Source organism: Pyxicephalus adspersus, chromosome 5 (assembly GCF_032062135.1).
Source record: "Pyxicephalus adspersus chromosome 5, UCB_Pads_2.0, whole genome shotgun sequence".
Lineage (NCBI taxonomy): Eukaryota > Metazoa > Chordata > Amphibia > Anura > Pyxicephalidae > Pyxicephalus > Pyxicephalus adspersus.
Window position 1 is genome coordinate 28,282,835 of NC_092862.1, and position 23,558 is coordinate 28,306,392.

The 23,558-nt window shown below is 36.5% G+C and overlaps 1 protein-coding gene across 1 annotated transcript; it reads right to left on the minus strand.

Annotated features, from left to right (window-relative positions):
* Positions 1 to 36: 36 nt before the first annotated feature.
* On the minus strand, positions 37 to 22,241 carry LOC140331961 (E3 ubiquitin-protein ligase RNF31-like). The gene is made up of 14 exons (XM_072413286.1): positions 22,073 to 22,241; positions 21,575 to 21,620; positions 19,044 to 19,159; positions 17,412 to 17,582; positions 16,563 to 16,745; positions 15,946 to 16,044; positions 15,186 to 15,275; positions 12,235 to 12,328; positions 9,459 to 9,577; positions 8,302 to 8,415; positions 6,739 to 6,796; positions 3,046 to 3,121; positions 2,530 to 2,692; positions 37 to 1,808 (listed from the first exon to the last, which is right to left on the minus strand). Exons 1-14 carry the CDS (start codon positions 22,106 to 22,108, stop codon positions 1,767 to 1,769), a joined length of 1,407 nt encoding a protein of 468 aa, XP_072269387.1. The 5' UTR covers positions 22,109 to 22,241; the 3' UTR covers positions 37 to 1,766.
* Between the last annotated feature and the right edge of the window lie 1,317 nt (positions 22,242 to 23,558).

Consider the following 23,558-nt stretch of genomic DNA (forward strand, 5'->3'; position numbering starts at 1 on the left):
AAGCTAAGCTAAATAATAGTATATTATACACACAAATAAGTATAAATTAAACTTTATTGCACAATTTATTAGTTTAGGCTGTGCTATACAAAAAGTCTTTATAATGTATATTGCAAGTGATATAAAATACAGAAGTATGTTTCCTTGTATATAGGTAGTGTATTTCACATATGTGAGCAATGTATTCCATCTTTATGTTAACTTTAATTACACATAAAAAAAATGATTATTTAGAACAGGTGTCCCCAACCCCTGGTCAATGCTCTCGCAGCCCAGCTGTCACTAGTGGGCCACGAGAGCATTGAGACCAGCGGTCCCCAACGTGTGGTCCATTGGCCTCGCTTGAGGGGACGCACCCCCCAGGGCCACGGGCCATGTCTCCTGTACGTATCGCAGGCTTAGGGCGGTAGGCGGATTGTGTCTCTGGACTGAGCTCGGTCCTGCGATGGGAGAGTGGGACGGTTCTGACACCATGACATCACTCTGGTGGAAGTCTCTTCCCCTTTGAGTGACATAGGGCTCCCCACACAAGCGTGGTCTGGAGTCCGTAGATTTAGTTGCCTGTGAGCTCCAAAAGGTTGGGGACCACTGATTTAGAAGACAGAGAAATTGTTAAGTGTAACATATGTTTTTGGGCTCAGCCTCCATCTTCATAAGGTTTAAATCAGATTTACTGCCACTTGAGTGCTTGATTTTGTGTACCTGGCAACTTGGCTGGCAACTTGCAAGCTGATCGAGGACACACAAGGCAGTGCTGGTTCAAAAAGAACTAACGTCAGCACAGTTGGAGTCAGTGAGCAGTACTGATACTGTTCACTGCAGGCCCTATTCATTCCCTATGGGGGCTGCTATGGGAGACGCTACACTTAGAATCTCCCCATAGGGCAACGTTCCCTGGGCTGAGGAAGCAGGATAAAGGGATTTTAATGTTGTTGTTGCACCAATTGCTGATATTTATTCAAACTTCTTTTCAAAATGACCACATAGAAAGTGAAGAGAAATCTGTGCAGCAGTAAAAAAGAATCAAGAGAAATTCTTCTAAACAAATAGTGACATTTTTTGTCTGTGTTCCCAATGAAGATTTTCCTAACTTCCTGTCCCAGTAACCACACAAGTGGGATGAGTGGTACCTTGTCTATCCTATGGTAGGTAAGAATTTGCTAATATTCAGTTCTGTGTACTAACAGAAAACGAACTATGGTTAGTTTTTGTAAACGTTTTTTTCCATTTCCGTTTTAAACATGTAAATCCAATTTAACTAATGTTTTTTTTCTATAAATCATTTTAGGAACATTGGGAGAAAACATTTATAAATAGACCATTACATTTTACCAATTTTAACATATTTGTTAATAATGTTGATAAAACAAACCAAATGGTAAAACTGAAGGCATTTAGGCAATCAGCTTTTGCAGTTGAATCAGTAACACTTTTATGGTATGGTTACCGAAGCAGTAAATCCAAAAATGAGTTGCAGAACATAATTTGCATCCTTGCCAGCTTCTTCCAAATCTTCAGCCTTTTATTCTTAATCATTAGGGACATGGATATAAATATTCAGACAAGAAAACCCTTTTCTTTTATGTATTTATCTATACATATTATTTCCCTCCAAAATGCTTTGTTGTTCATGGTAGCTGTGCTTCTCAACTGTTCTTAGGTGTAGTCACCCGGGGGGTTAGGTACTTGCGTTGCTCGGTCAATGCAATCCTCCAAGTTCAGCATAAAATAACGCTTCAGGCAGATCATATAAACTGTGGCTCATTTTATTCTGGATTCCAAAACAGTGGTATTTCTTGCTTTATTTTCTGTAAGACAAACCCAAGTTCTTCTTAAAAAAGGGACAAAATGTTTACTCGTTAACACAAAGAATGATGCAATAACAAAAAACACATACATATGAAAGATACACAGTAATAATTTATTTTGTTATAGACATAGCACACCTTTGTGATAAAAATAATTGTTAAGGATAAGCTTCCATTATAAGCAGCAGCTCCGAAATTACTATTGTACAGGGCCTTCCGTAAATTGTCTAGGAGCATATACTATAAAAATGTGAGAAAGAGATAATGATAGAAATATTATATTAAAAAAGTTCTCTGGCATCCCTTTGGATGTCCATGTGGCCCCACTTATCTACCCAGAATCATAATCTAGTCTAGTGGGCATGTACGCCTAGTGAGATCCCAGAAACGCCATTCCCAGTAGAACTTTGCATGTAGAATGCCATTGTCTGCATTTAATTTTACTGGGAAAATGAGGAAGTTTGAACTGGCATTACTATTGATGGTCCCAGTACAGTTGTAAAAGTACATTACAAAAAGAAAAAAAAAGTATAATATGTTATTTGTAGACTTACATTGGCCCTCATAAATAAAAGGGAAATATGTTGTATAGGTGCAATTATTCAATAACAACACACACAGTTTTAATCTAAGAGAACATCTTATTTGTGGTTGAATACTACAACAATAAATGAGCTAGTAACACTTCTATGAGTTTTTATATTACAGCCACACCAATTACCATTTTAAGTATTTTCAGGTAGTATTCTTCATCTGTACTGCAATCAGGAACTGATAATTTCCATCGCTGAAGCTCTATTTTCAGCTCCTGTTCTGTGTACAGATCCACTGGGTCAAGGAAATTTGCATTGATTAACTGGACCAAGAATTCTTTCTCTTCAATACTTCAAAAACAAAAAACAAATAATATTAAAAACACTTATCTGTCCAATATAGTACTCACATAAAATCTAATTGAATGTCAAACATTGAAATAAAGGCAGTTTTTTTTTATTTATGTAGTTTTTTTAGTATCTGCTTCTTTTTGTGAGAGTGATATATTCATCACTACAAATTTAGGGCTGGCTGTGTAGTTCTAATAACTGCCATTAACTAACCAGCCAGTCCTATAATGATAACTACTACATAGTGTACCACACTTATTTCTCTGTATTTACAGATCTTATATATGCAAAATTAACAAGTTTACTAAATAGAGCCTTCAGAAGTAGCAAATCCCAAACTTGTCACAACTTACTTGCTGTCATCATTGTCTTCGGTGTTTTCAAGCTTGCCATCATGTTGTCTTTTTTGTATGCTTTCCGTTAGCAATCCTGAAAATGGATGATATGTACTGTATATTGTTACTTACTTAGAGAATGCTATTTTGTAAAATATATTTGGTTGAACAATGATCAGGCTCAATTTGCTAAGCTAAGGAGTGGATGAAGATGGCAGCACCTGTGGTGGAGCGTGGAAAGGTAAATGCAATTTAAAAAACTGTGATCAGGCCGATAAGATTTTCCTGGTAGCAATTTTTAAAGCTTAGTTCTGCTTTAAATGCTAATGGTTTGGTTTTCACTCTGATCCTGGTTTACTATAGAATTAAAGAATGTTCACACTAAATAAAATTATATAAAAGTTTTCAATCAGTTGCATAACATTTATTTTACAAATTTTTATTTTCATATAATTGGATGAGCTGTAGGGAAAATTTACTATTTTATTTATTTATTCTTTATTTAGGGCTTTTCAACAAGGTAAAAAGAACAGAGGGGAAATGATGCAATAGTGCAAATAACAATAAACAACATACATAAATACATTATCAATTCCAGGAGATGAAGGGGTAGAGATAGGGGCGAAGGATACCAAGGAGGAAGGCCACAGGTACTCAATTAATAAAGAAAGTGCAGTCATAACAAAAAGTAAACAGAACTGGAAAGAGAAAAGCAAATAAAAAGACAAAACAATGAGCAATAAATAAAACACAGCATGTTACAATGCAAAAAGAAAACAGAGCATGTTAAAACCAACAGAGAGTATTTCCAAGGAACCTTGCATCCATAACCATTTCTTGTGGGATGGAAGATAAGAAGTCAGGAGATTTGGGGACGTAAAAAGGGAAATAAGTCATGCGTCTGAGTAAAACTGGTTAGAGGATCCAGAAATCGTGATGGCACTATGGGGATCCAAGAAGCTAATACCAGGATGCACTAGGTGATGGGTTCAGGATGAGCACAGGGAGCGACCATACTTAGGAAAGGCAGTAAATTGAGACCAGTAGTACCACATATTGAAAAATTTTCTACACAAGCCCCGTAAGGACGAGGTCAGGTTTTCCATGCGGTGGATCTCATTTATTCTCTGCAACCATAAACTGATGGAGGGGGATCTGCTTTCTTCCAGAAGGCAGCAATACAGGAGTTCGCAGTGACAATGAAATGTCTGATCACTGAACTTTTATACATCTTTTCTGAGAATGGGTTGTGTTGTAGGAGAAAAAATGCCGGATTGTCTCGGATCTGGGAGTCAGTCATCCACTGGGTAATACCTATGACCGCAGACCAGAAGGGCAAGAGTTTGGGCATTCCCGAAATATGTGCAAGAAGGACCCTAAAGCTGTTTGGCAACGCCAACAACGATCACATAGCTCTGGGAGCATTTTTTGCAGCTTTTCTGGAGTGAGATACCACCTGGATAAAATCTTGAAGTTGGATTTTCGAAATCTTTTACTGAAGGGATTTTTGCCCTTTGATCCGCCGTTAGCGAGACAACCAAATCTGATTCCTAATCTGAAAAGTAAGTGGGCAGGCAGGGAGAAGGTGAATCTTGGAGCACGATGTAAAGGGCTACTAGGGTGTATCTAGTCCCCCCTTAACCCAGGCACAATAGCTCAAAAGGGGTGTAGGGCCTAGTATATCTCTCACTCGGGTAGGGATAGTAATAATGGGAGAGCTGTGACGCTTTCCAGAAATCCAGACCGTAACCCTGTGTTGGGGAGGTAAAAGTGTCCCTGTCCACCCACCCCTCCCTCCCCGAAAAGTGTTGGGCTCTACATTCTATGTTTGCAGTCTTTTAAAGACCAGATCTTCTACTCCTGGAGGAAATGCAGCATTCCCAAGAACAGGGAAGAGAGGTGAAGGAGAGGGAGAAAGATCCAACTTGTGAAAATTCTTGGAACATAAGTCCTAGGTATGTCCCAAAGTGGGGTGCAGTCTAAGACCAGGAGAGGCCGAGGGCGGTAACCAGGGTAGTAGATGAAATGGGAGTGCAGAAAAATTTTGTTCCAGGAGCACCCACTGTTTATACTTCTGATTGCGGCACCAATCCACTAAATGTGTAGCCAGATAGTAGTGGAAGAAATTGGGTACTCCCAATCCACCTGCCTTTTTGGGTTTCATTAGTAGGGATCCATGAATCCTTGGGGCTTTGTTGTGCCAAATAAAACTAAATACTTTAAAAGAGAGGGTTTCGAAAAAAGAACAGGGGTCTCTTATGGTAGGAGTTTGAAAGATGTAAAGAAACCTAAGAAGGACATTCATTTTAATGATGTTAATGTGCCCCGTTCAAGAAAACGCTTTCTTGTGGCATCGTCGGGTCCCTTTGTAGAGTACTTATGAGCGGTAGGTAATTATTGGAGAATAAATCGTTTAGGTCACTCGTGATTTTGAATCCAAGATAAGGAATCGAGTATGGTTCCCAAATAAAGGAAAAAGTGAGTTTAAGTGAGGCACATTGCTTACTGGGGGGAGATATGTTCAGTGCTGGCGATTTAGAGTAGTTTATTTTAAAATTGGACAAGGAGCCATATTCATCCTGGGCCTGAAGCAAGTTTGACTATGGGATTCGAGACTATGGGATTGGAGACTGCAAATAGAAGATCGTCAGCATAAGTGACAATCTATTGTACTATTGGACCCAATTCCAAACCCTCAATATCCCTCCTAACCCCCTATAGTACAAAGTAGTGGTTCCAGGGTCAGAATAAATATTTAAGAAGGAAAGGGGCACCTCTGTCTCATGCCATTGGTTATAGAAAAAGGTGTAAAATGGTCCCCATTCACCTAATAATTTTATTTTAAAGTATTTTTAAAATAAAGAAGCCTTACTGGATTTAATTTTTTCTTGAAATATCTATCCGAACATGCATGTAAGTGCTCGGACATAGCTGAGTGCTTGTGTGACTGTAAAGTATTGCAGAAAATGGATCAGCATATTAGTCAGTTACATAGTAGGGATGAGCAGCTGAGCTGTCACTTTAAATCAAAAGTGTCTGTTGTGCTAATATCAAAATTTTGTTTAAAATACATGCATTCATTTAATTTATTGATCATTTAATTTATTTATTTTGAAATCTTTAAGTGCCATCTTTAGGAATTAACTGAAAAGTCTCTCAACAAATTATATTTGAGTTCATTTACTTGGATGTTCATCTCTATCAGACATAGAAACAATATAAGACAGCAAGTGAACACAATCACTGCACCACCTAGTGGACAAATAGGAGAATGACGGACAATATTCAACAGATGTTTTTTCCAACATACCTTTAATTTACAACAAAAATAAAATATAAAGGGGGGATATATTATCTCTCCCCACCCAGAAATTTTGTGAAAATACCTTTTTTTTTTTTTTTTTTTTTAGAAGCTTTGCAATTACATTGGAAAGCCTGCAATTAAATACTGAAAACTCAAATTGTAGTTTAATGTTTGTGTTATTTAAACAAAATAGAATCAATATTTGCCAACTTAGCTCATCCATGGTAAATAGTATTTCTAGCAGTTCAGCCATGACTGCCTTGATATTCATCTCTTCATACAGATTTTACAATGAGTGCAAAAGACTCAGCTGTTCATAGGATTTTAAGTCTTATTTTTTTTTTTATTAAAGAAATTATCAAAACATTTATGTGATTTAGTAGGGGGTTATGGTCTGTTCCACTTACCTCGCAAGGAGTTTGGGGGATGCTGAGTGATATCACTCTCATATTGTATTCCATTTTCCTGCAGCAAAGAACAAAACTCTTAATACCATTATTGTAACATGTGTACAACTAGAGCTGGAACAAACATAATAATATTTGGTTAAAATGTTTTCATATTTGTAACTTTATCTATTTCACTTTATTCCAGCCTTGATGCAGGGGAACCCTGGGGCCCCAAAACACTTTGGCTATCTTTATTGAACCTAAATAAAAATATTTGTTAGACACATGTTATGTGAGTGGCACTTTGATCCCCCACAATTCTATCTTACCCCCAATTATTTATGACTTCCTAGCTTTCAGCAACATATCATTTATGTATTTTCAAGCAGTTTTTTTGGTGAAATTTACCCTAATGGGTATTGTTCCATGTGACATTTGCTAGATTTCTATATTCTCCCTCCATTGGATACCAGCATCCTTGTCGAATGAGTAGTGGAGAAAAATAAATTATTGGGTGAGTAATACGTGCTTGATGGAACAGGTCATCTTTTTCTATTATTTCTAATACTACTAAAGTATTGTATAGCCTATGGGCAGAGCTAGAACATATAATCACATATAATAACTCCATATTAACCTGTAACATTCAATCACATTCTAGGGGTTTTCAACTTGTTAAAGAATGTATTTCTTTAACACACAACAGTAAATTTAATAAGGTATGGATTTTAAAATCAAACATCTGTGACCTGTATGTGGCCCTTGAAGGCTGTATTTGGACACCCCAGTTCTAAATCTGATCATTTGCTTTGATAGTATATTGGGAGTCCCAGCTCCTCACTGTGAATGTCTTTGTTATTTGTGCTTTTGTCATGACCTTGCTAGGATATCAAATTGCAAGATAGATCTCTGCCTTAGGAGGAAGGATTGGAGATGGTAAGGCCACCTTATCAGTTAATAAATATCAGATGATCTTATATATAAAATAATAATAATCAAATTCAAGCTCCTGTGCTTTGCCTTCAAATCCCTCCACAGTTCTTGTCCCACTTACCTTTCTAACCTGGTAAAAAAAATACTTACCTAGCCGCTCTCTTCGTTCCTCCATTTATCTACTAATGACTTCCTCACTCATAACCTCATCACCCACACGGCTCCAAGACTTTTCTAGAGCTGCCCCAACTCTCTGGAATGGTCTTCCTCATCCTATTTGGCTTGCTCCTACTTTCTGCTCCTTTAAAAGAGCACTCAAAACAAATTTTTCAAACTTGCCTACCAATATTTTTTTCTCCTTTGAAACCATCACTGCTTCTCACCACTACATAACTCCCCTCTTATTGTGTGATACTTCCCCCACCTCCTAGATGGTAAGCTCTTCAGGGCAGGGTCCTCTCCTCCTCAGGTGTCACTGCCTGTATTGGCCTGTCAATTGCAACCCCTATTTAATGTACAACATGCATTAAATGTACGTTGTGTAATATGTTGGCGCTATATATGTTTAATATTATTAACAACAATAATAATTAATATTATGATTATTAATATATAATAATAACCTTATGTATGTATAACTTCTCCTACCTGCAGAAGTTGCTGAAGCCTCTCAATGCTCCAGTCTCTCAAGTAATAGTAACAGTCACGTGTGTGATGAGCATGTAAACCCTTCCCTTGGCATTCCTCAGAGAAATCACAATTCTGGTAGGAATTAGTGACAAGAAAGAGCATTAGTCCATTCACATTACATAAATGCTTTTTAAAACATAATAAAACAACACCCTCTGTTTTAAAAGGTATTTATTGAGATCTAAGCAATACATGTTCTAAAAAGGTACTTGTGTATTAGTATACTGTATGTGTGTGTATATCGGGGGTGCTTTGAATATAAAAAAATTGCATATTGTGAATGCAAAGTGTGTGAATGTGTAATAATGTGCATATTGATGTGTAGCACTTCTTACTGGTGCTGATCTGTAAAAACATACATTGTTTAATTACTAATAATGAATTTATTAACTTAATATTATACTTATAAAAGTAAAGAACACATAATGACAATTTTATAATACAGGGGAATAATAAACAAAAGTAAATTTGATTTAAACCTCCAATATGCTACCTGTACATTTAAACATTTCCCTAGGTAAAATGCATTTTTCAATTCTCTATCTCTCACAAGATAAGCTAATGTAATCAAACTATTAAGTTATCCAGATCTTTCATCAGAAAATTTTGGTGGTCCGTGGCTCTGGCCGGTGCACCCCCTAGCGGGGCAGGAGAAGGACCCTGCTGGCGGGGCATACCGGTCAGAGCCGCAGACCACGTCCCCCGCACAAATCCCAGGTTCATGGTAGTGAGCGGTTCATGTCCCTGGATCGACCCACTCTTTCATCACAGGCTCATATCTGCGATGGGAAAGTGGGCGGGGTTATGGCATTATGACATCATGACAACCGCCTCCACACGCATGCGCGGTCAGGAGCCGGTATTTTTAGTGGTGCGCAGGACCGAAAAGGTTGGCGACCGCTGATCCAGATGACTACTTAAAAGGATGAACAGAAAGCCAATGATAAATGATCCCCTGTTTCACCCTGCATCAGCTTCATTTTCTGAATTAATGCACAAAAGCAATGCACAAATAAAAGCATAAATCCTGGGTTCCTGTGTGTCATAAATTAGAAGATTTTTATTTCTATTTTGACTGCATTTGTATCTCTTAGATAATGAATGATCATTCTTACCTGTCCCTGATGAAAGAGTTGCTTGCACCCCCCACAGAATTCATACTGACACTGTGTGCACTTGAAGTGAAGACATCCTCCTTTCCACAATTCAAATTGGAACTTACAAGATGGACATTCTGTATAAGATAAAAACTTTGTGATCACAAGATAATCCTTTATATATCTGGATTTTCCTCTTTTGGCAAACCAATAAATATCATTGTTACAAACTGCAAAAATAGTGCAGAAGTTGATCACCAATGGCAATAACTGATGTAAGATCGCTGATTGAGTTTATTTCAAGAGGGATGCCAATCCAGAAAATAACAAACAATGCCAAAATCAACAAACTTATAAGAAACAAAGGCACCAACAAGGTCAGGTCAAGATCGGTTGGTCCAGAGAGCACAGCAGAAAGCGGGCCAAATAACACTGCTGATCTGGCAAGGACTCGAGGAAGGGTCCTAAATAGGGAGCTTCCAGCTTTTTGCAATTAGAGTTCTTCCTGGATGTGACCATCTGCTGGTGGCTAGTAGAAGTTCATCATACCAAGGTATTCAGCACCACCAGCAGGAGAGGCAGATACCCATAACAATCATAAAGACATACAGACCTGTTTATTACAGATCACATCTCACAAGCAAGGCAATATGTGTTTATGTAAATGTCTGACCTTCTAAACCAGCAGGATCTTTTCACAGGATATATGCAAGGATACAATGGATACAATTTATTAAAGCTCTCCAAAACTGGAGAAGATAGACTATCATGGGAGAACCTGGGTGCTCCAGCAAATCCAGAATAGATCTTGTCCAGCCTTGAAAACATTTGCCAATTAATAGCAGATGGTTCTCCCATGTTAGGCTGGGAGAGCCTATACGGGGGTGTTAATCGATGCTGACAACCATGCTAGATGTTAGTCTATTTTCTCGAAGTCTTGGAGAACTTTATTAAATCAGGCCCAATGTTTTCCCCCCCTGTTTGTACTGATAAATATTGTCACTGGGCCAGAAATTGGTATTCAAAAGTGTGGTTGTCCCTGGAATTTATTAAACAATCCTTTAGTAATGACTAGTGTTGATTGAATATCTCTCTATTTGATTTGACAGCAATTCGATCGAATAGTGAGATATTGTTCGGGTGATCGAATGCTGAATTCGAACACCATTGAAGTCCATGGTGGGAGAATTCGGGTTATTTTTAGGGACTATTAAGGGCTGCAAGAGCAATCAGATTGCTCTTGCAGCCCTTTACTAGTTGCATGTGTTCTTGGATAGAGTTTCTCTATCCAAAAACACAGGGCACTAGATGTGATGAATGGGGAAACTTGTCTCCATTCAGCCTCTAGTGCCCAGGGATCGCCTGCAGTCACAGCTGGGACCACAAAGTTACGACGGTCATGTGACCGTGGGAACTGAACTGCAGATAAACTCAGCTGCAGTCATTGAGAAGATGCCCCGCAAGTATCTCTTACTCTGTAACACACTTTCCAGCACAGTAATATGATACATTTGTTACATTGTTCTCAGTGGATAAAAGAAAAGCATAACAAATGTATCATAATATTACTGTCCTGGAAAGTGTGTTACAGAGTAAAGCTGCGTACACACTTCCAATTTTTATCATTGGAAATGAACGACGAACGATCGATTGGGCAAAAATCGTTCGTAAAAAAAGTCACCAACAACAAAGAAATCTTTATATAATACATATATATATATATTATTATATATATATTATATAAGCTACTGTACAAAAACCTCACACTATACACTATTTTTTTTTAAATATTTTTTTAAGGATTTTTTTAAGATTTTTTTTTATGTTTTATAAAAAAAAATTATTTTTAAATTTATAAAATTTTGTACATATTTCGGTGAGTTATGCGGTAATTCAGTGAATTATAAGTAATTATTGAGTAATTCAGTGAATTATAGCCTATAATCTAAAATAAACTTCCATGCAAAAAAATTAACACTTTTTGCATGGAAGTACAGAAGTTTGGAAAGAATTAGAATACCCGGCATTCGCGTACGCGTCCCTCGGCGATTCCTGATAGTGTCCGTGCATGCGCCTGTCGATGGGGGTTGTAGCGGGAAATTCAAATATTTTGTATTGGATTCAATACAAAGTCCTGTATCCAATCCAATACAAAATAATACAAAATATATTTATGTGGTTTTGTCTATAGGTATGTGACGTTGGACTGTTGGACACTAGGGAGGTGTTTTAGAAAAATATATTACTGTACAGTATACCGAATTATTGCATTTTCAGTATTTTTGATTTATTTATGTATTCTTGTTTTTGTGTCTTTTATTTAATTTTATTAAAAGTAATTTTTTTTTTTTTTTTACATGATTGTGTTTCAAACATTTTTTTATATTCAGGATATCTACTAGACCCTTGTTTGGACATATTTCTGTAAGTTACAGGTCTACAATTTAAAAAAGAAATTTCATGAAAAACAGTGTACCGCTTTTGGTACAGAAATCTAGACCTCAGTGTAACGCCCAGGAGGTTAAAGTACAACAGAAATATTTATATTGTATTACAAAATGAAAGCTGCATGGCTACTGACAAAACTCCCGATCAAATGTAAGCAGTAAAGCAAGGTAATCCTTTAAAACTCAAAGGTATAGGAGATTCACTTGAAACCTATTTAGATTTTTTTTTTACTTTGGAGAAGCCATTTTCAACACATTTACTGCCTGAAAGCTTTCTACATACACTTTGCATTTTAGGCAAATTTTACTGCTAGGAATACAAATGCTAATTGATGAAATTATACTACCAATCCCATTCTTGGAAATAAATTCTTCCAGTTCTTGGTTTTTCTTCCACAATTTAAATTCTTCGCAGCTCATTATTTCATGCACGTCTTCCCACTGTGTGATTCAGAGTAACAGAAAATCACTATTCTGCACTAGAAATGGTCAATTAGATGTAGAAAATGTGATTTTTATGCAGATCACATCTGAATTTTAGGCAAATTGCACTGATTTGAAACTGAGCCAATCAAACTCCATTCAGAATATTCAACTTGATTCTTTTGTGTTCATTGGGTTCTAACATCAAGAAAGTCCCTAAAGCTCAACATGGAATTATAATTTCTTTGGTAACTAAATAGTTATTGGTATTGCATATTTATTGACATGTTTTCATGATATTTCTTAAGGGCCTTATGCAATCTACATTTATAAAATAAAAACTAATTTACCATTTTACAACTGGTACACCCCAAAGTTGGCTTTTTACTTTTTATACACACCAATGATTACTAGTTGTACTAATAACAGCCCTTTACATACCCCATGGGTCAGGACAAGGGCCAATACACTAGAAATGTCTACTTGCATAGTAGCACAAAAAAAACATGTGCACAACCATCTTTTCTGCAACACATTGATTTGATAAACTTTTGGTATATGGTGAAAGTTGGATGTTTACTAACAAAGAAATAAATAATGCTTCTGTCCTAGCTAACTCAGCCACCTGAAAAACTGATTTACTTTGCTGCAGCTAAGAAACAGCAAGGTCTGCTGTCTCCCTCTAACCTGTGACTGGACAATTAAGGAATAGCAACAGAATGATGAGCTTACCCTTTGCTCTTTCCCTCATAACAGCTCGTTCCATATGAATATATTTATATTTACCATATTCAGCAGTTCTTTTTTACAGGGGGTTAGAAGAGGCTGATACCAAGGAAAATTCTGGTGTTTCCACTGGTTGCATTGAAATACATTTATTCATTAGTATCAACATGCATTTGCTTCATTTGGTGTTGTTTTTATGTGTTTTGAATTCAGCTTTATAGAAAACCTGTTGCTAAAATACACTGCTGTTTTCTCTGGGTCCTTAGAGTGGGCAAATGAAACCAACATTGGAGGACCAAGAAATTGACACCCCAAAAAGTTTTGTAGGTTGTTTAGGCAGCAATTTCTCATTATTACTGCAAATACTGAAATTGCAGAAGAGGTACCATATTTCCCCATGTATAAGACGCACTTTGTTTAAAAACAGTTCGTCTTCTATAATGGTAGATTTATTTTTTTAACTTGCAGTTCACGCTTTACTTGCAATTATCCCGTTTGTTGTTTTCGCAATTTTTTTTTATTGGAGTTATACAGCTACGGATGCCTACACAGCACACTCAGGCTACAGAGGTAATAAAGCCATGGCTCAGAAAAGATTTGCATACAGCACTGAATTCAAGTTAAAAGTCATCCAGTTTGCAAAAGTGAAGGGAGATCGTGCTGCTGAACGTAAATTTGGTCCTCCTCCAACTGAGAAAACAATCAGAGACTGGCTACCGGAAGAAGAGACCTTACTGAAGATGCCACGGAAGAAGAGGGCCATGAGAGGCAAGTCAGCAAAATGTCCTGATTTGGAGTGGGAATTAAAGATATGGGTTCCAGAGCAAAGGGCAATCAGAATTCCTGTGTCCACAAAGATGGTTCAGCATGAGGCAAGAAGAATTGCTGGTGAAAAAAAAAGTCACTGAATTCAAAGGAGGACACAATACATACTTATACAGTTGTTCTAGCTTGTTGTGCTGAGGGAACCAAGCTTCCTCCTATGCTGATTTTCAATCGCAAAACAATGCCAAAAGAAGACATTCTTCGAAGAGTGATTGCTCATGTTCATGACAAAGATTGGATGAATCAGGATGGGATGAAGATCTGGTTTGAGAAAGTTTGGAGCAGAAGACCAGGTGCACTCATTTGCAAACCTGCCCTATTGGTGCTTGATCAGTTCAGGGTATACATAACAGAAAACACAGATTGCTGCAGAGAGGAAAACAAAACTTGCCGTCATACCTGGAGGCTTGACGTCCCAGCTCCAACCACCTAATGTCAGCATTAACAAACCCTTCAAAGCTGCTATGAGAGAAGAATAGACCCAATGGATGAAGGCTTCTGGGGACAATTTGACACCAGCAGGAAGAGTGAAGAAACCAACTATTGGAGAAGTTTGTACCTGGGTGAAAAGATCCTGGGGTAGTGTGAAGATTGAGATTGTTGTCAAGTCATTTAAGAAGTGTGGTATTTCACATACAATAGATGGAACTGAGGATGAGGCAATATATGAAGACAGTGATTCATCATCAGACACAGATTAAGACAAGCCAAATAACTATCATATGGATAAGAGTTTTAAGAGTTATGAGGAGTTGTAAAGATTTTTTGATGAATAAAGTTCAATACAGTAAGTTCAATAATGTTATGTAATAAAATTTTTTTTTTCAAATTTCGGGTCCTAAAATCAAGGTGCATCCTATACATGGGAGCGTTTTATACATGGGAAAATATGGTAAGTCTTTAGTGTCTTTGTTATTGGAAGCCCTTTAAAACATAACTAAACCTAGTGAACTCTAAGTTTCAGCGCCAGATGCTGCCATTTTTCTTCTATTTTTTCACTTCTCTATGATCTTCGGCCACACCAGGATGACATAACCTGACACACACAAGGGATGCATACTTCTGCTCATGGGCAATTTTTTTGCCAGAAACCCAGAACCCCAGAACTATTAGGCAGGTAAGCCGCATTATTGCAGAAGGGACCATGCCTGTCTCTTTCTGCAATTATGACCTAGTTCCACTTTCATTGTGTACAGTTTATTTTAGTGGGAGTCCCTTTAAATGTTGCAACATTAAGTTCAGTGAAAACTATAACACAAGTGGACACTCATCTCCCTTTTATGTAAAAATAATAATACTTATTGCTTATAATTTTTGGTCTTACTTGTTGTTTGCAGTTAAAACAAGTGCTTTTGTTGCAGGACGGACATTCCATCTTTAACATGTCTCCTTCATGTACAACTCCAAAAGGACACTAAAAGGATGTAAACACATTATGAAGCATTGACATTGTTTTTACTGGAATTTCCTTTAAATCAAATCTGAACTGAAACATATTGGACATACTCCGTGCTTAACATGTTGTATAACAAATCCCCTACGTTGGATATTTGGATCCAAATACCGAATGTTATATTAATAAGAAAAAAATAGGAGGAACAGCAGTGTCTTGACAAGGTGTTTACATCTTTGCTAGCATGACAGAAGGAAAGAAATTGTGGCCATGAAAAATATTTTAACATTCTATCAGCATTTTCAGTGGCCAACAGTGTCTGCCATTAACCCATAGACTATAGATTGGTGCTAGGTCAGGCTAGATTGCATGAATGTCTATGGCTATTCTTAGGATTAGTCCTGAGTATTTACTGCAAGTGTATTGTCTTATTTTATGTAATGTTGCTCCATATAATGAATCGACATAGGCTAGCTTATAGTATATAGTAGCTTATAGGGTACTATACAGTAGGAAATTAGTTATTATAGAACTTGAGGAAAAATATTTCAGAATGTTCAGAATCATAAAGACAAAAAAAATTAGAAGACCTGAAATATGGCAGAGGGGTGTTTTTGAACAAAAGTCATTTTTTTACCCTTTTGCTAATGCCAATTAAATAACATTTACAAATACAGTTTCTGAAGCTTACATGACTGCACCAGCTAAACCTGGGAATTTCCATTAGTGCTCTGTCTCTCAGTTTTCTTTGAAATAAATCATGAGTTTCCTTGTCAAGGTAGTGATGGATCTGTAAAATAAAATAAAAAGTAGTCATGTACATATTATACATGTCCAATATTCCCAAGAATAGATAACAGATGCATTTGGATTTTGCTACTACTGCTCCTAGAGTAGAAGAATGAGCCAGTTCTACACATGACACACCTGTATGTGCATCTTGATGCAGGGGTTTGCATGTTGCCATACATGTCCACATCACAAACAACCTCACACACATTAATGTACACATACATGGCCCTTTTGAAGGAAGATGGCCAAATGCCAACTGGTCAAAAGAAGGTCTACTGCAGATCAAATCTATTTACATTGATATCAATTAATGATCATGAAAATGCCTCAAACATCTCAAACATAAGATGAACTCAAAGATTGACATCAACACAAACCTGGTGCCCTTCAATGTGAACCCATTGAATGCCCCCCAAAACATGCCATACCTGCTGCTTCCTGTCTCTCTTCTGCCTTGGCCCTGTCCCTTTACCTTATAATAAATTGACAGTTTATTAATATTTATATATTAGGAACCTGTGTGTCCAGCAAATTGAAGAACTCCCTAGATTCTTCAGAGTTTCCATTTTTCTCCAGTTCAGGTTTGTTGCAGAGGGGGCACACCACGTGTATAATACTCTTTTCTTTAATGACCGACGAGAAATGATGAATAAAGCACTTTTCACATAAAGAACAATTGCAGTGTGTCATCATCACAAACTGAAAAAAAAAATAAATGTGATATTTTAGGAATTTAAATATGACCTTAATACAACTGACATATATCTCTCTTTACTGTCCAGCTATTTTTGCAGCTGTATCTTTACTGGCATAGTCAGCACTAGTGAGTCTAAAGCTGCGTACACACGTCAGATTTTTCTCGCCCGATAATCGGCATCGGCCAGATTTCGGGCGAGAATCCGTCCTGGCGGATCCACGAACGATGAACGACGATCGATCCTAATTCAAGGGAAGGGGGAGAGCGCACAGCAGGGTGCCGCTCCATCGCTCTCCCCCTCCCCTCTCCATAGATCAGAACGGTGCTGTGTGTACAGCACCGTTCATGCATCGTGTAGTCCTTTGTCGTTGGAAAGGATCGTGAAAGATCCTTTCCAACGAAAAAAATTGCACGTGTGTACGCAGCTTAATTCATTGCCACACTGGGATATAATCCAATGTAAAGGGTTTTAGCTGATTAGCATATAAGGTCTGTCTATTGTGATTGAAGCCTCATATTGCACTTTTGGAAAAGCTTTCCTTTTTTTGTTTTCTGGCCTATATACTGCAATAAAGACTACATGGGCAGTATGCTGGCCCCATCTATAATGGTAGAAAAAATTGTGTTGGCTCACAAAATAGTTTACAGATTAATAAAAAATTAGATACCTTGGAATATGGATATTTGTCACAGCAGAGGGGGCATTCATGTGAGAGATACTGGAAAGCAGACTGATAATCTGGACAGGAGGAAACAGCCTCTTTAATTTCTTCTGGGCTCCAGAAGCCATTATTCACTTTACATAATCGCTCATAGATTTCTTGTTTTATTTCCTGTGACTTAAAAAAACATTTGGTTGAATCACTAAAAAGAAATATTTAACAATAGTTAGATTTCCCACTGCAACTTCTTTTCCTTTTCCAGCCACAACTTATGAGCAATTACCCATTTCCGTTGACTGTATTCTACCTAGCGGGGCAAATGCTATGGACACAATCATTTTATTGACGCTATGATAATACTTGTACAAGCACATTGCACAGCCAGAGTCCAGGTTCTCCTATACAGAGATTTAGATGATTGAATTTTTAGAGCGGACCACATTTTTACTTTATACAAAAGGGTGGTTAATCCTCCTATATAATGAAATGAATGCTTTCCTGGAATTTAAAGAAAAAAAGTGCCAATCTCATGAATGGGTAAAGAGGAGCATCACCTATACGTCTGCACAGTGCAAGGTTGGGTGGCGTAAGCATAAGAAGGAAGAAGATGGTGGTGGAAAGAAGAAGGAAAATGGGACAGTGCAGGACCTACTGGACTTGGTTTGCAAGGGGATTGATGGCTATACAGTGCTATTTTTATAATTGATCATTCTGTTTACAATAGAGAAACCTTTATCCGGATGCTTTTTTAGCCCCAGTGTATCCCAGCTACAAAGACAGTAGGGTTGTGTTATTAAAGAAATATAGGGTTTTTACTTTTCAATATGAATGTTCATTTAGCAAATTGTCTAGAGTGTTTAATTTGCAAAGTTATTAAGAATAAGCAGTGCTCAGTTTGCATAATCTGCAATCATCTTCATAGTAAATGAAAAAATTAGGACTTTTGCTTACACATAAATGAATGAGTAAAGTGAACACAACTTCATCTTATTTAATAAGCATAGTGAACATACAAAATATGAACATCTGTATTCCTTTAATAAATCAACCCCAGTATGTCCAGTAAATCTATTAGGAAGCACATTGTAATACAGAATAATAGCAGTATACTTTAAGCAAATGCAACATTTTGACTTGTTGTGGTGGCAAATATTCCTACTGAGCCCAGATAAAGCTGCCTAATCTGTGCTTGTGCTGTTTTCCCCTTCATAAATTTCGCAATGTGAAGCTCATTGGTAGACAGTAAATTCCACTTATAATTAAGTCGTTCACACAAATTATTAAGACCAAACTAAATGACCTAAATAGTAACTTGCTCATTGCCATATTGAGCTGGTATAGACCTATTTCTGTATAGCCAATGGATGACTAAACACATGGATTTGGTCATCATAAAACTGGAGATTTATATACTGATCATACAAAAATATATTGTCCGGGAAAGTCTCTCCCTGGAGTCATACTTGACAAATTAAATCTGTTAGACAATCACCTGGTCTCCTATTGGGTTGTTTGAATAAAAAAAAAACAGTGAAAAAAGACATTAACAGTAATACTGTACATGGTAAACATGTTGAAACTGTTTAAACTTAGAAACATTCATGGACTCTACTAGAGCCGAAAAACATTAATCCTTACTAGAGTGAAGTTTTTTCTTCTTTCACTTGCTGTATTGACAGCTTTGACGCTTTCTGTATTACCGTCTATGGTGCTGTCTGTATTGCCATCGATGGAACTATCTGTATTTACAGAGTCTGTTAAAAACAAACAGAAATTATATGTCCGCTAGAAATATTGCTATAAATGTATTTGATTAAAACACTTGTTGTTACATTAAATAGTATTCACCCCCATAAACATTTTTATCTTTTAGTACCATGTACTATAAAAAGGGTTAAAAACACAAAACAATAGCAGTCCCTCTATGCACCTTACTTATAAGCCCAAAGCCCAAAGTGTACCAGCACAACCATTGTAATACTCACCTTTTACCATCCCCAATATAACATTATCACGGTGTACACCCCCCAAAGCATGTAGTTCTTCGATGCTATAGCAATAACATAAAAGTAGAAAAGGAAAGGATACAACATACACATTTATCCATGTCGACTTAGTACCTTTCAAATTCAATTTGCCATTCTTTAGTTTTTTTTATATGTTTTAGGTTTGTTTGCTTATCTTAATATACACATAATGAAAAAACAAAACAATCAATTTTCATTTAGGAAATTCCTTTACAAATTCATTTTAAATAGACTCTTGATCACACTGAATTTAATTTTATGAATAGATATTTTTTAAATAAAAAGATTAAATGGATCTCCACAAAATTACTGTTTTGAATTACAATGAAAAAGCATAAAATAGCTGACTGCATCAGTATACAACCCCTTTATTATGACACACCTAAATCATCATTCAGGTCATATCATTTGTGAAATTGAAATTCTCTGTGTGATCAATTGGATTAATTTTATAGTTGTTGAATACATGTTTATCTGGAAGGCTAATTGTTGGTGAGTAGTAACTAATAAAAAAAAGATTAAATATCTACTGAATAATTCTTGGAGTACAGTTAAATAAATCATTAGGAAGTCAAAAAAATATACCACAACTGTAAATAATCAATTTACAAACTGTCCCCTAAAAGTGAAAGCGTGTTCGATAACAAAAAATTGACCGTAAAGCATTTTTGTAGTAAAATCATGTCTTGGGGGAAATTTTCTTTGCAGCAAGAAGGCTTGTGAAAGTCCCATCCTATTGTGTGTGAAATTCCCCCACCTACTAGATTGTAAGCTCTTCGGGGCAGGGTCCACTCCTCTTGTATCACTGTCTGTATTAGTCTGTCATTATTTAATGTACAGCGCTGCGTAATATGTTGGCGCTATATAAATCCTGTTTAATAATAATAAATAATAATAGAGGGTAGAAATACAGCAAAATGCAGGGGAAACCTGACACAGTCCACAAGAAACTTAAGCTTTATGGGAAGATTTATCACTGTATGGTTCCAGATCTTAATGTGATAAAGAATTTGTGGTTGGACTAAAATACAAAAAGACTCATATACTTGTAGATCTAGTAGGAGAGTGGGGCTTTCATGGTTGTCATAAAATCCATATAGAGATTGAAAGTACATTTCTTTGGAAATTCTTTTACTAAACATATCAATTCTTTAATTATATACATTAATGCATCAACAGTACCAGTCAAAGTCCTGAAGCAATATTATGATGGGTTAGACTGATATCTTAGCTACATTGACCCTATTTTCCCAACACATTTCACAAATGTTTTTTTATCAGGGGATATAGAAAATTTAGGTATATTCTACTGACAAAAAAACATACATTTTTACGAGCAAATAATTATTTTGTGCACCGTACCTATTTTCCACATATTGCAAGCCTTAAGGAAGGAAAGTAGACTTGCTGTTATAACCAATGATATACCTGACCCAGAACTATCCCTGTTTCTGTAAATCTAAGAATAGGTGACAACTCCTTTCTCCAGAATAATGTCTTTGCTGCTTATTTCTCTTTCTTCTTATTTTATCAAATTTTGCGTTGGCTGCTTTGCATGGTTTGTATACATGTAGACCTACTATGCATAAATATTAAAATGTCTGTTGCATTAAGCAAGTGAAGTGCTAGCTTGTCTCCGGAGCATCTAATACACCTAATGACTTCTTTCCATCTTCTCCAAGTTCGTGGACAACAGCAGGTGTACTATGAGAAAAACAGGCCACTTCCCAAATATTGCTGATATTAGGATTTGTTGACTGGCTTTGTGCATATTAGTGTCAAAAGGATGCTTACGTATTACCTATGCATTTTCTTGACAACACATTCCAAAACAGGGATAACCTGATATGAAAACATGAGTATTTATAAGTGTCTAATTAGAGGAGTAATGTTTGAAGGAGTAAAGTTACTTTTGCACTGTTCAGGAAAGAATTAGTAGAAAGCCTTTTCCAATATCTTTTAATTGAGCCCAATATTTAGGAACCCTATGCGGGACTTGGTATTCCTTACTCCCAACAAAGAATCATACCTATTAATGCTAGGTAAATCTACAATATATATTTAAAACTCATCAGGGTTATACCACAAGTTTCTTGTATACCAGCCATGTCCATAAATGATAATTTATGAAAGGAGGTTTACCTGTTTGTTTGCAGCAAAGCCAATAAAAACATTGATGAATGAAAATCTAAAAGCAAAAAAGAGAGTAATTTTTTACAAAATGTAGGTTAAAATATATTTTAGAAACATGAAAGGTCTGAATAACCAAAGTGTAAAGGAAGGTTAAGTAAAGTGAAAGCTTCACATAAATCTACAGACAAATATCAGCACAATCAGTGTAACTTTTTAGGGACATATGCTTTATAGTGGCTGTAATTACACTTGACACAAAGTAGGAAATTAATAAAATAATTGTCCCATCGGGTAGATTACCTCCCTTTATTTGTTCTGGTGACCACTGTCTCCAATACAGAAGGTGATTAAAAACAAGCCAAAAAAGCATCCTATAAATTAGGTTTTGCAATACCTCTGCACTGATATTGGATGAAGTAAAACAAGCATTCTGTAAATCAGATTTCACAATTTTTTGGCTTCTGTATCACACTCTCCCATTATAGAGAACTTTCAGTGCCAACTAACCTGAAGACAGTTATTTTCCACATGTTCTATTTTCATGGTTTCTGTGGAACATAAGGCAAAAGGACAATATTATATAATACTGCATGGATGAATAAAATATTGCATGAATGAATTACAGTGAAATATATATAACTTTAATTATCATTTAAACTACCATTATCTTGGTTCATTGTAGAAAATGTATATTCATATATAGGAATTTAAGGAAATACTGCTAAACTGATTGGATAAAGAATACTATAAATCCTTACTTCAGATGCTAAGTTGGAAATTCTAAACTCCCATGCCACAATTTCCCATGCCACAATTTCAGTGTTCACATCCCACTTCATGTTCCCACAGATGAGTAGAATCAAAGAAACTGTTTTTTCAGTGTTTGTTGGATTTTTTAAGGTAAGCTGACATTTCTATGTAAGAAGAGATGATCTGGGAGTTGGTACATCCCCATGGCCGTGCCCAGTTTCCTATGTTATTTGCTTGACAGCAGATTGTTTATTAGCCCTACAAATATCAAGGTTCTCCACTTAAAGACTTTATTGGGGCACTCACAAAAGATTGGAACCTAGATTTCTGAAACTGTTGGTAAAAAAGAATTTAGATGCTTTAGAAACATATTCAGCAGGCACTCTTGGCTATCAGTACAATTAAACATGTAAGCAAAGAACCGAAAAAAAGGAAAATGAAAAAAACAGGTTTGGGAATTTGGGAAATCAGAAAGAGTCTTTTGTAGCCCCCCCCCATTAAGTTTAAGAACTTTGATTCTTAGCAACTACATGTAAGTTCAATTTTAAACTTCAGATTTGGATTTTAGATGTTTGTACAATTCCAAATGTGCTCCTTTTTTTGTAGGATGGGGAAAAATGTACCACTAACATAGAGATCCAATAAAAAAATAGCCTTGATAGCTTCCAGAACAGAAGATTGTTAAGGGAGAACTTGGGTGATTTAGCAAACCTGGCATAGATCTGGTCCAGGATAACTAATGATGATGATTTCGGAAATTATTTTTTTTGGAAATCCATTCCTGGTTTTTGGATCATTCAAGTTCTCCCATGATAGTCTATCTTTCTCAGTCTTTCAGTATCCTAATAAATTAGGCTACGTTCATACGTGCAATATTTATTGTTGGAAAATGAACGATTATCGACCGATCAATGATTATTGTGAACAATCGTATAGTGCACGATTCTGTACACGCTCTAACAATGCGATTGATCAAATATAATCCACCAATATTGTACACACACTAGATATGATTGTTTAAACGATGCAGGAAGTGACATGTACAGGAGAAAGTGTACCGCAGAACCATCCACGATCACTACTCAACCGTACACGCAATAGATAGCGAACGATCATTGCCCAATCTGATCCGCCGGGACGGTCATTCGTTTCCAGTAACATTCCTCATTCATCAGTGTCGTTGGCCAGTCGTTGTTTAGGCCCACTACTGGATGATGGAATCCAGAATAGCTTCCCCTTATTC